Below are 12,148 nucleotides of genomic sequence, written 5' to 3'. Positions count from 1 at the left end.
TAGGAACAGAAACTTTCACAAGGGTGGAGGAGGGGACTGAGTCAAGACTGTCGGTTAGATCTCTCTGAGATTGTTTAAGGAGTTCTATTCCAGATACCTTTGGGTGATCACTGCAGGGAATTCCAGTGCGATGACCAAGTTCATTCTCCTGGATATGACAGACCTTTCTCAGATTTACCTTTATTTTAATCCTTCTGTGGGCTTCACCTCCTCCTCTATATGCTATCACTATGGTAGAAAATCTGGCTGGTCATCCTTGTTGGAGGCAGTGCCCATTTCCTCCTGTGTCCTCCTTAAGATTCCTCCCACTCGCTGTCCCTATGGCCAGGGTTTTTTATACTCTCCTGTTTCCAAGCACCATGAGCACCCTCAAGTCCAGCGTCCATACCAGCCCTTGCGTTTCACCTTTCATTCTGCAACTTCCTTTCCTGACCAGTTCTGTGAAACTCCTCCTTTGACCAACATGGTCTGCATTGATCTTATTCCTCTGTGTCTTGGAAGGTTTTAACTCCTTCCACACTGTATCCATAAATATCCCTCAGCCTTGCTGCCCTCAGCAAATGGTCTGTTGCAAGACAAGCACAGGTTCTTATACCCCCAGCTTCCCACCTGACTGCCTTCAGCCCATGGTAGAGACTCAGTGCAGACTTGGAATCAGATTCCCCAGAGTATAATGGCGTTGACTGCCCCCATCCTCATTATTGGGGTAGACACTGACTGGGATGAGATAAGGTGGTTTAAATGCCTGACACCGAGGTCATCTGCATGTTCCACCCTGGAATCTAAGGATGAATGTCTGGTAAAAACTTTCAGAATTCCAGCCACTTCTCTTTTCCAACTGTTCAAATTAAAGTTTCATTTAAAACCTTGTGTTCACATGAGATTTGATCACAGGAGGTAATTTTTCGCAGTGACTTCATTTAGCCTGTGCTCCTATTTATGCATTTAATAAAGTGCAGTCATGTCGCAAATTGTGTATTTCACTCTTCTTTTGAGCACATTGATAGAAGCTATTGTTAGCTATATGTTCTTTCTATCAGTCTTTTCAGAGCTCTTTGTTAACAATTAGTCATAGGGCTCATCCATACACTGTTGTATTATGCAACCATTAAACTCAAAAGAAAGAATGCTTTCTGACGTGCATATTTTTCCCAATATATTTGAAGTGAAAAGGTCAGGGTACAAAATAGTATTGCACTGTCATTCTATTACAAATACATTTACATACACATGTGCATGCACGCGCATACACACACACACACACACACACAAACACATGCTCACATCCTAGCATGTATTTTAAAAAGGAGACTAAAAGGATTTGTATTGAAGCGCTAGCCCCCGTTATCTCTCGGTGCTAAGCTTGATCAATTCATATGCTCCTCTTCTCCATATTTTCCAATTCCCCAATAATGGCATGTGATTCTCTCATAATCAGGAAAAGGTAATTTTAACTAATTCAATTAGTTGTCAGAGTCAACCAGCATGTGTGAAAAAGGTGACAATTCCTACTGAAAAGAAATTAACACCTTTGTTGTTATGAATTGAGGTTACTTTTTTAAAAAAGTATGAACATATGTCTAAAATTAAAAAGGAACTAAGTAGGAACTTACTGGGTTTTAAGGAGTCATTTTACGTACCACATTTCAAGAGAATCATAAAGTAAAACCAATTTTTTAATTTCTCAAGGGCTTAACCATTTTCTCCTCTAGAGCTCAGATTTCATACTCCCATAGAGAAAGGTCTTGTTTCCTATTTCCTTGAGCACCTCCTATCTGCCTACCCACTCACTTCCCTGTACTACCATGCAACCAAGAGTAAGTATGTACATGTATTGTCCACTTAGAAAATGATAATTGATGGGCTTGCATACTTCTCCATTCCACTAATCCCAGCCAAGCTATGTCTCAGAATTGTGCAAGGTGCCTCTTCAGAAGCCTGTTACTTCTCCCTAATGTCCTTCTTGGTGTCTTAGAGGCTGCACTTGTACAGACTTAGAACTTCACTTGTGTAGAAACTTCAGCTAGTACCAAGCTCTAGGATTTCTCACCTTGTGGGGATTCCAGGTTCTCTCAAGTCAGTCTCTAATTTCTACCCCCGCCCCAGTTCAGGCTTCATCAGGCACTTCAATGTGCAGCAAGCCAGTCAGAGTCATTCTTTCCTGAATAAGTTGGCCTGCCCCTATACATCCAAGAAGGTGTTTCAGTTCTGGACCAAACAAATCTCCATTGTCCTTGTCTTGGACAATAGCTGGGAACCACACAGCCAGCTGGACTGTACTACTCAGCTTTGTGCCTATAGGATCTGAGGCTCCAGCACAATATCTGCCCTTGATCCAGCCTGAGGATTTGCTGTAGCTGAGCTCAGTAGGGCTGAACTCACTAGGCTGAGCCTGCTCTGAAGGCTCCTCGGTCTGAGAGCTCAGGGCCTGATGCTGCTCTGAGCACCACTGTCTGGAGCAGATCAGCTGGAGTAGCTCACCCACCCTGAGTGAAAGGACTGCAGCCCACGGGAGTGTGCTGGGGTGGGCTCAGTAAGGCTCAGCTTCTCTTGCAACTCTGACCAGCAGATGCAGAGAGGTCAGTACTTATTATCTTGCAACACCCAAGGGACAGAGCTTTTCTGCCTTACTTCATACAACCCTGTTCCCACCTGCTGCTGTCATCCATCATTCGCTCATTGAGAGGAGTCTTGCCCCATCTGAGCCAGCAGGCCTAGGCTCTACTGATTTGACATCTTCTTCTGACTCACTTCAAGGTCCCTAAGATGGCCATGGTTCTAAGGGCTGGCACTGGAACATCAGGACTGACATGGAAACCATAAACACTCCCATAAATAGTTTTTTCCGTACATCTGATAACCAGGACCCACTATTTAGAGACAGAATATCCTTTGGGGGGAGTCTGTTCGAAAACCAGAAAAACTGTTTGCGGAGTCCCTTGGGCTGAGTTTGGTAATAGTGAGCCTCAATAAGTCAGGTCCCAAGTCTTATTTTAAAAAATTCTGCTAGTGACAGCTGACTGGCTCACTCAGTTTGTACAGATCTAGTGGTGTTCCCCTAAAGACTTAGAGGCCACTGGAGACGAAGTCTGGCTATATGCTGTGCTAGCTGGGTAAATATCACTGGAACACACATCTGCAGCAGGGTCAGGGTAAATAAAACCTGGGGTCTGTACTGGAGATCTCAGAAGTGTAGACTCTTAGAAGTTATAAATGATAACATGAGACAGTCATTGGGCATGCACCGCATATGAAAAATATTCTATCTAGTGTGAATGTATCACCTCATTAAAAGCTCACAGTAATCTTATCATTTACCAATAGGGATGACAGAGAAAGTTTGAGTAAATTGTTTAAAGTCACAGTGTTAAAAAGCAAGGGAGGTAGGTTTCAAAGTCTGGCAGCCTGATCCTAGAACTTGTATTCCTTGTGCTCAGTGCTGAGAATGGAACGCAGGGTCTTCCTCATCCATGGTAGGCAAGCGCTATCAATGAGCTCTATGCCTTGCCCAAAGAGTTTGTACTCTTTGCTACTATACTACAGCACCTGATAAAGATAAAAGAAACCCTTTTCCCTGAAAAGGCTTAGCTTCACAAAAATGAGATCGGGCAGTTGTGCAGGACCTTGAGCTCAGGAGGACCTTGGACTTAGGATTTAGCATGACCGTAATGAAATTTGGATAATTTAAACATCTTTGTAAGTGAAATCTGAAGTCTAATAGGTCAACTGCATATGTACTGAAACCTGGAATTTCCTGACACCACAATGTGCCACTGTTTACTGCCTCTCCCAAGTTGTGAAGCAGGTTCTTGCCTGTGAAGCTCCCTAATTCTCGTTAGCTAAACCCTGACCCAACTTCTACCACTCTGTCCCACCCAGTGACAACTGCAACCCTCCACCCTCAGGGACCTAGGCATAAGCACAAGAAAGATTAGGGTAAGATACATAAACTCTGTAAATCCTTACGGTTAGATATGTTGATAGCTACCTTAACCCCAGAACGTTCATGTTATATTGCCTTTGGGAGGCAACTCATGAAACCTATTGGACTGGATTATCCATTCTAACCCAGCTACTTAACATATATTGAGCAGAGATTGAAATACTCTTGGGGATCACCTGTCCACCATGCGTTGGGGCAGCATACTCACTGGAAACAAATTTGCCTAGTTTAATTTCTTCCTCTCTGACTAAGGCACAATGCATCTGTCCAGCAACTGGTAGACGAGCAACCTGGTATTCGTGGACTGTGCTCATGTGCATTAACTCATGAGATAGGACTACAAAGTACCTGTGATTGTACTCCCTTAGCTTACAAGTGCCCCTGTGCTTGAGAACGTTTGCATTAATCAGCAAGTGTAATATACCATGGCAATTTGAGCACGGTGGCACATGCCCATGATCCCAGCACAGTAAGAGGCTGAGCCAGAAGAACTGCAAGTTTGTGATACTTGGTGACTTAAGGAGAACTTATCTCAAAAAATTAAAAAAAGGCTGAGGTTATAGCTCTGACAAAAAGGCTTTGATTTCATCCACAGGACTGAAAAGTTAGGCCCTCGCAAATAAAAGACTCAATGAAAAATGGGAAATTGAAGTGAATAGATACTTCTCAGGAGAAGTATAAATGGCCAATAAATACACGGAAAAAAATGCTCATTATCACTGGCAATCATGGAAATGTAAACTAAAAGTACACTGAGGTACTATCTTACCCCAGAAAGAATGGCTATCATCAAAAAATCTCATAATAAATGTTGGCGAGGATATGGGAGAAAAGGGACTCTACTACATTGTTGGCAGGAATGTAAACTAGAACAATCGCTATAGAAATCAGTGTCGAGATTCCTCAAAACACTGAATGTAGAAATTCTATTTGACTCAGCTGTTCTTCCCTGTAGGTATCTTCCCAAAAGAGTTAAAATCATCATGTTACAGGAATACATGCAGACTCATGTTTATTGGAGACTCGTGTTTATTTATCCATAATAGCTAAATATTGGAAACAGTGTATATGTCCATTAACAGATGAATGGATAGGGAAAATGTGGTATTTATACACAGTGGGGTAGTAAGCTATCATAAAGACAAACTTGATGCATTCATCGGGAAATGGAAATAACTTGATAACATAACGTTAAGTGAAATAAAGCAGACACACAGCTCAAATATCACATAGTTTCTCTTATATGAGAAACACTATACATATATATGTAGATACATTATTTATATAAATAAAAATAAAAGGCAAAATAGATGGGAAATGAATAGGAGGTGGCAGGAAGTTCAAATATATCCTCAAATTACCTATTCTATTTTTTTAAAAATATTTCAGCATATGATAATTAGTTTCATTTATACTAATAGTTTATCATAGCCCATTGAAAACAAAGTTCTTGTTATGCATTTGTTTCTTTTCTGTAAGAATCTTTTTGATTTATGTCTTGTACTGAATAACTACTTTGCAGCTAACAATACACAGTGTAACAGCAATTGTTAGTCCCTTATTTGGATATGAAAATTTGTTTTATTTTTTTATGAAATAAAAAGGAAAAATCCACAGTGCTGAAAAAACAAAAAATGATAACTTAAGAGAGAAACTGTAGGAGAAAGGAAAAGGCTTTGTATATGAGAAGCTTTAGTAGAAGTTTTTCCTGCCTTTTGAAATAGCGGCTTCATAGTTACATTTTGCACCAGGTCTACAAATTATAGAGTGAGTCCTGACAATAAAGACTAATACAACAGCATTTCAGTGTCCCTTGAGGCTCATCATGTCTCATATAGGAATGATGAGAGCTGATGGAGTTGTAGCTATGCCTAGCTTTTTAAAGGGCTACATGTGATCGGGACACTTTCACATGCCAAGGAAATAGATAATGAGTGAGTGTTTGCTATTTGGTCTAATGAAGCCCATTCCATCCCATCATCTCTGCTGTGGTAACATCAAACCATATGAAAAGATCATAATAGGCAGTATTCTGGGGTTAAGAATCGGAAAACTGAATTCTAAATGTGTCTCTGATTAAAATCTATCACTTTCCAACGGTCACTGAGTTTCAGGAGAGAAGCCCCACAGAAAGATGAGTCCTAAGCTATGAGTACGTCATACTTTCTTCAGCCAGAATTCTTGTGCTTCTATGTTTTCTGTACTTTAGTTTTGCATTCACAAGCACTTTAAAAACTCATCTCATTATTTAAGAAATTAAAATTCATCATTTTTTGGTTCTATCTACAGGCCCTTGTATCTCTGACTTCTAATTTTAAAAGTCTCTAACCTTGAATGTTACCAAAAGAGGATGGTTTTTTAGTCCAGAAAGAGATTTGTCATGTTCTTGGGCCAGAAACCAAAGAACAAAAATCCAGGGAGGACTAGGGATTGACCCCAGGCAGTAGACAGCTGAAAGTTAAGGACAATGAAGGAAAAGTGCTTCCAGCCCCCTACAGGGGAGTGGCTAGAACTACACTATATCAGAAAAACCAGAAGACTCAGCCAGAATCTGATGCCTCAGGAAGCAAGTTTCCCTCCATTACACAGCAGGTTATAATAATGCCTGGGTAAGGATAAAGACTAAATAAGAAAAAGGTTATTTGTGAGGGAATTTCAACTGCGCTAATGTTTTTAAACTCTCAACAGGTATCCAGGTCTTAATCTGGTTCCAATTAACCAAACTTGGCTCCATCGCTCCAGAGTTTCAGTCTAGGCGGACCAAACAAAAATTCAGAAATTTGAGAGTATTTCACTAGATATGTGGGTGTCAAAAAAAGTGTGCAAAGTGCAATGTCAAAGCAGAGTACAAATTTTCACTTCTTGCTGAAACATTAGGAAAAGCTACCTGGAAAGGAAGATGGAATTTAAGTTTGGACTTTAAGGATGAATAGGACTTAAGGAATAGAGAGCTTTATATGCCATATTTCAAAGTTTGGAATTTATTTTATGGGCAAAGGGTAACGTGGAATAGTTTTAGGCAATGTAGAGATCAATAGAGAGCTGATGTGGCCAGATTTACATTTCAAACACTGCTTTTGCTGTGTAAAAGTAGATTTGATACAACCCAGGGTAGATTTGGGAAGAAGGGATAACAGACTGGCCAATCCTGGCAAGAAAGGACGGCAATGGATCGAGGACAAGGTGATTGGTGGTGGAGAAGAGGCAAATTCAAGAGGCATTTCGGAGGGAGAATGATAGATCTGGCATTTGATTGAATGCGTAGAATTGAGGGAGAGGAGAATGTCATGGACTGACTACTAGGTTGCGGGTTTTAAAAACTGGGTAATTCCATTAATTTAGAACAAGGGAAGAGCAGGAGCAGGTTTAGAGAGACTCAGTTTTGAAACATTAAATCTGAATGCCCGAAGACCCGCCAAGGAAGGTTTCTAGCAGGTAGCTGGATTTAAGGATCTGCAGGTTTAAGGGAACTGGTTTCCACATGGCTGTGCTGTAAACCACATCTTCTTCATCATGAGTAGTAGGGTTTAGAAATTCATGCAGGAAGAAACTTAAGGCTACACAGTTTTCAGGAGTAGAGGCCAAAGATAAACTATTTTTAAGGCCAAAGATTGTCTGACCTTGATGTAGATAAATACTACTTTCTGTTTTCTTTACAGTTTGAGCCAATTGGATTATTTCTCCCCAAGTAGTTGTTAGATTTTAGTGACTCTCTCTTTTCTAGGGCTTAATTTACACACCTATAAACTTCAGATATATTAAAGTTTTATATTCTTCAGATATACATTGGATTGTGTGGTTTTATGGGTAGTTTATTACCCAGTATATTTGGTTTCCTTTTGTGTTTTTGGTGCTCATATGTCCTCGGCAAATGCTCTATCACTGAGCCACATCCCCAGCTCCACTGTTCAAAATGTTTGGGCGATACCCACAAATTTGATGTCTTTACAAATTCTGAGGATTCATGGTCAAATGAATTAACTGGGACACTGCTTACACCATTTTGCCTGTTGGGAGTATATTGGAGAAGAGCAGGGGACTCAGCATTTGGTACTAAGTGGTAGTAATTGGCACCACTTGGTATTTGCACACAAAAAAATCACAGCTGCAATTCAAGACTGAAGAGTCCACTAACCAATGATCTGTGATCACTTACACCGGATCTTGAAAGTCTAATTAGTGAACCCAGTCTATTGGTTTACTGAGTATCACCCTGTTTAGACTTATCCTTATAAATTTCAATAGTTGTGTCTACAAACTTTTGTATATACTCATATTTTACAGGCTCCCAGTGGCAGGGGTAGTACAACACTTGTAACACATGCATTTAGGAGTCTTCTGAAACCTTATGAAACATTGGGATGAAATCTAAGTTAGTCTATGATGCACCAATAAATCCTCCATATAAGCACATGTTGGTACAACAAAGTTATTTTCATCTCAATTCCCAATCATGTTTTCTTCTCTAAGACAGTCAAATTATATGATTTCTAACCTTCTTGTTATCACAGAATTATTTTAACTTGTAACTACTGTTATTATGCAAGGTTCACCAACAGATTGACATTTTTACACCCACATACTTACTTCTTTCTTAAAGATTTCTCATCAGACAATTGCTCCAGAATATATACATTATTCTGCCTTTATAAATTCCCTCTATTGCACTGCTATTTATCTGAAACAACTACTTCTAAACACTTAGCCAGAGCATCTCAATTGTTCTTAACAAGGCTTCATCTGCAAGCAAGGAAAACACTCTGAATAAAACATTGGCAAGTCTTTCCAAAACATACTATGTTCTTGAGGCACTCAGTGGGAGATTAGGGACTGTTTCTCAGTATTTTCTGCAGGGCAACTTTTACTTCCTCATTTCTCAGACTATAGATGAGAGGATTTAACATGGGGATCATCATTGTATAAAATACTGAGACCATTTGGTTTCCTGCCTGGGATCCATGTCGAGAGGGCTGCAAATAAGTGTACATGGTTGTTCCATAGTACAGGCTGACGGCAGTCAAGTGAGAAGCACAGGTGGAGAAGGCTTTCTGTTTTCCTGAAGCTGAAGGAATTCCCAGGATAGTCAAGATTATATACACATAGGAGATAAGTATCACCACAATGGAGGTGACCAGGGTGAATCCCCCACAGCCAACAACCAAGATCTGGGTGAGCCAAGGATCTGAGCAAGCCAGTGCCAACAGTGGTGGGATGTCACAGAAGAAGTGTTGGAGGGTACGTGGCTGACAGAATGATAGTTGTGTCATGGAAGTTGTTACAGCAACCATGTTAACTAACCCACCAAGGTAGCATCCTGCTACCAAGAGGAGACAATGGAATCTTGACATGGTAACATGGTAGAACAGTGGGTGACAGATGGCAGTATAGCGGTCATAGGCCATGGAAGCCAAAACATTACATTCCGCAGAGGCAAAGATTATAAACAAACCCATTTGAGCCATACATCCAAGAAAAGAAACTTCCCGCAGCTGAGATAATAAATTTGCTAAAGTCTTTGGGGTGGTGATTGAAGAGAAACAGACATCAAGAAAGGAAAGGTTAGAGAGGAAAAAGTACATGGGGGTGTGGAGGCGTGAGCTGATTCTGATCAAGATCACCAGGCACATATTCCCCATCACAGTGATGATATAAACAATAAAGAAGACTCCAAATAGCAGGACTGCAAGCCAAGGGTTGTCTGTCATACCAAGAAGGATGAATTCAGTCACTGCTGACGAATTTTCCATTGACACAGTGGAGAATTATTCTCAACTAGTTAAAAGCTCTATAGACATGCTTGAAGAGAGAGACAAGAGAAAACTGGGTGACAAGGATGAAACAGTCCCTCCCAAAACATAGATCCATGGCACTAACCAGCATTTTCCCTGATCTATACTCTCACTTTAGATACCTTCCCAAACATGATCCCTATTTCCCAGGCATACTGTGGAAGATGTAAAGGCTGAAGACAAATGGGCAGGAAGGAAAGGAAAGGTAAGGAAAACACAGACAGTAAAAAGAACACTAATAGGGAAGAAAGCAAGTGCCCCTGGGACAAAAGGCACTTAACAACATCTGCCAAAAGATGGAGTGAGTGTTGGTACACCTCACTGACACAGGTCTAAGAACTCTTAGAAAAAAAATTGATGATGTGGAAGTCAAGCTCAAGCTCTCTATCCTTTAGAAAACTGGACCAAGGAATTCATGGAAATGAGGTAACAACAGGGTAAATATGTCAACGAATTTCAACTTCAAAGACAAGCCCTACCCCCCCCTATTGGAAATGCTGACATTATTTCCAAAGCAGAAGTCACCAGTACTCACTGTATGTGTTGATCTGTAGATGGCGGTCAAGGACATGACCATCTCCTCACTAGTAAAAAATCAGAATACCCCTTATTGAGGATAAGAAGCCGAGCTCAAATTTCAAGCCAAAACTGGGATCCTGTGAAAGAGCAATCAAGGGAGAACCAAACCTCTCAAAATTTGTGCAGCTTTTGGCTGATCGTCAATTGATCAATTTGTGTCTGCTTGGGGCAAAGGAAATGCAGACACAAAATTAACTTGACTTACACAAGGACTAAGCAGGTAGGGCTCAGTAAAAAAAACCAAGGGACAAAATGGTTGAAGTCAGGTGGTACTGATGCTAAGTACATAGCCTCTGTCCCGTCTGCTAAGGTCACAGGCTGTCACTGATACTGCCCTGCTACCTCACACAATTGGTAGAGCCCTCCCCATGGGGAAGCACCAGAAAAGAGAAATCCTGAGTCCATTCAGTTCTATCCTCACTTATAGAATACAAACCAACTCAGAATCTCCTTATATCCCTGGACAGTCATCAGTAAGTGGTGTCCAGAAGAGCTTCTTATATTTGACTAGAGGTTAGAAAATGGGAGCTCTGAAAGGCAGTAGTAAAATTGGTTAAAAAGGAAATCATGGGCTGGGGACGTAACTCAGTGGTAGAGCATTTGCCTAGCATGTGTCACGCCCAGGATTCTATCCCCAGTACTGCAAAAGAATTTTTTAACATGAAAAAGAAGGGAGGAAGGAGGTGGGGGTGAGAGACAGAGACAGAGACAGAGATAGAGACAGAGAGAGAGAGAACAAATATGTACCTGTTTCAATGTCCTAGAAAACACAGGTCCCTTACTTGGTTTAAGTGTTAAGATCTCTGCTTCTGAGTCATATGGACCTATCTGAATCTTGGTTGAGATTAATTGCTCTTTGACCTTAGACTCAAACTATTGAAGCTTTAGTTTACTCTGTAAAAGAAGAATACCAGTAAGATCTACGTCATGGGACAGTTGTGAAGATTAAAGGAAAAATTGTAAGTAAAACATTTGGTACACATGAGGTGCTCACTGAATTATTTTCTCCATTCCTTCATGACCACTACCATTTATACATTTACTATATTTTGCCCCCATATTTCACCAAATGGAAAGAGAGGCACTGTGTGTGAGTCAATATCATTTTAGACTGACAGAAGTGAACTTTTGAGAGACTAGCTGAAATATAATCTTTGTGCTGATTCCCTCAGTATCCCCTACCCCACACACAGTTTGGAGATGAAGAGGAGATGTTTGTTTGTGGTAATAATTCACTTCTTTCTACCATTCCTAATTACTGGGGTAAACTCCTGATGTTGGTGCTCACGCAACTCAGGACAGCAACCCACCCAGTGGAACAGTGGGTGCCTTAGACCTCTAAATGCAGAGATTGGAGGAGAAAACAGAGGGCTGAATGGAAGTAATGGAAAGGGCACTGCCCTCAGAATAAAGGCACAAGTTTAACAGTAGTTTGTATTCTCATTCAGGGGTGAAAAAACCACTTAACTTCCATGAGCCCACTACTTTCTCCTCCCCCAAAGGAGAGAAAACAGTACTGGGCTACGCCTCTTTTAGTGGTGGCTCTGCCTCTTTTAGGGGAGGATCAAATAAGATAATGAATGTGAAAGCATTCTATAAACTCTGAAGGATGATACAATACACATGGAAAGGATCCCTATTATTATTCCATCATGGGAGGTGGGAGAGGGAGGAGGAATCCATCAATGTGATCATTTTCTGCTGCCTGCTCCAGCTCCTGCTTACAGAGCTGCACTTTCTGCCCTCCCACTCACCCCCCCACACACACACATCATCTGCTCTGCCTCTGTACTGTGAAAATTTCAACCTGTGAGGGTTTAAACAAACAGCTCTAGGC

At 40.9% G+C, this 12,148-nt stretch overlaps 1 protein-coding gene across 1 annotated transcript; it reads right to left on the bottom strand.

Annotated features, from left to right (window-relative positions):
• Positions 1-8,766: 8,766 nt before the first annotated feature.
• Positions 8,767-9,690, bottom strand: LOC102024557 (olfactory receptor 1019-like). The gene has a single exon (XM_005401294.2). The coding sequence runs from the start codon at positions 9,688-9,690 to the stop codon at positions 8,767-8,769; it is 924 nt and encodes a 307-aa protein (XP_005401351.2).
• Positions 9,691-12,148: the final 2,458 nt, after the last annotated feature.

This window comes from Chinchilla lanigera, unplaced genomic scaffold (genome assembly GCF_000276665.1).
Source record: "Chinchilla lanigera isolate Chin_1 unplaced genomic scaffold, ChiLan1.0 scaffold00072, whole genome shotgun sequence".
NCBI lineage: Eukaryota > Metazoa > Chordata > Mammalia > Rodentia > Chinchillidae > Chinchilla > Chinchilla lanigera.
The sequence above is the reverse complement of the archived record's forward strand: the minus strand, read 5'-3'. Positions and strand labels throughout refer to the sequence as shown.

Bases quoted from the DNA above. Each gene is read 5' to 3' on its own strand.
- LOC102024557 (XM_005401294.2), bottom strand. From the start codon at position 9,690: ATGGAAAATTCGTCAGCAGTGACTGAATTCATCCTTCTTGGTATGACA.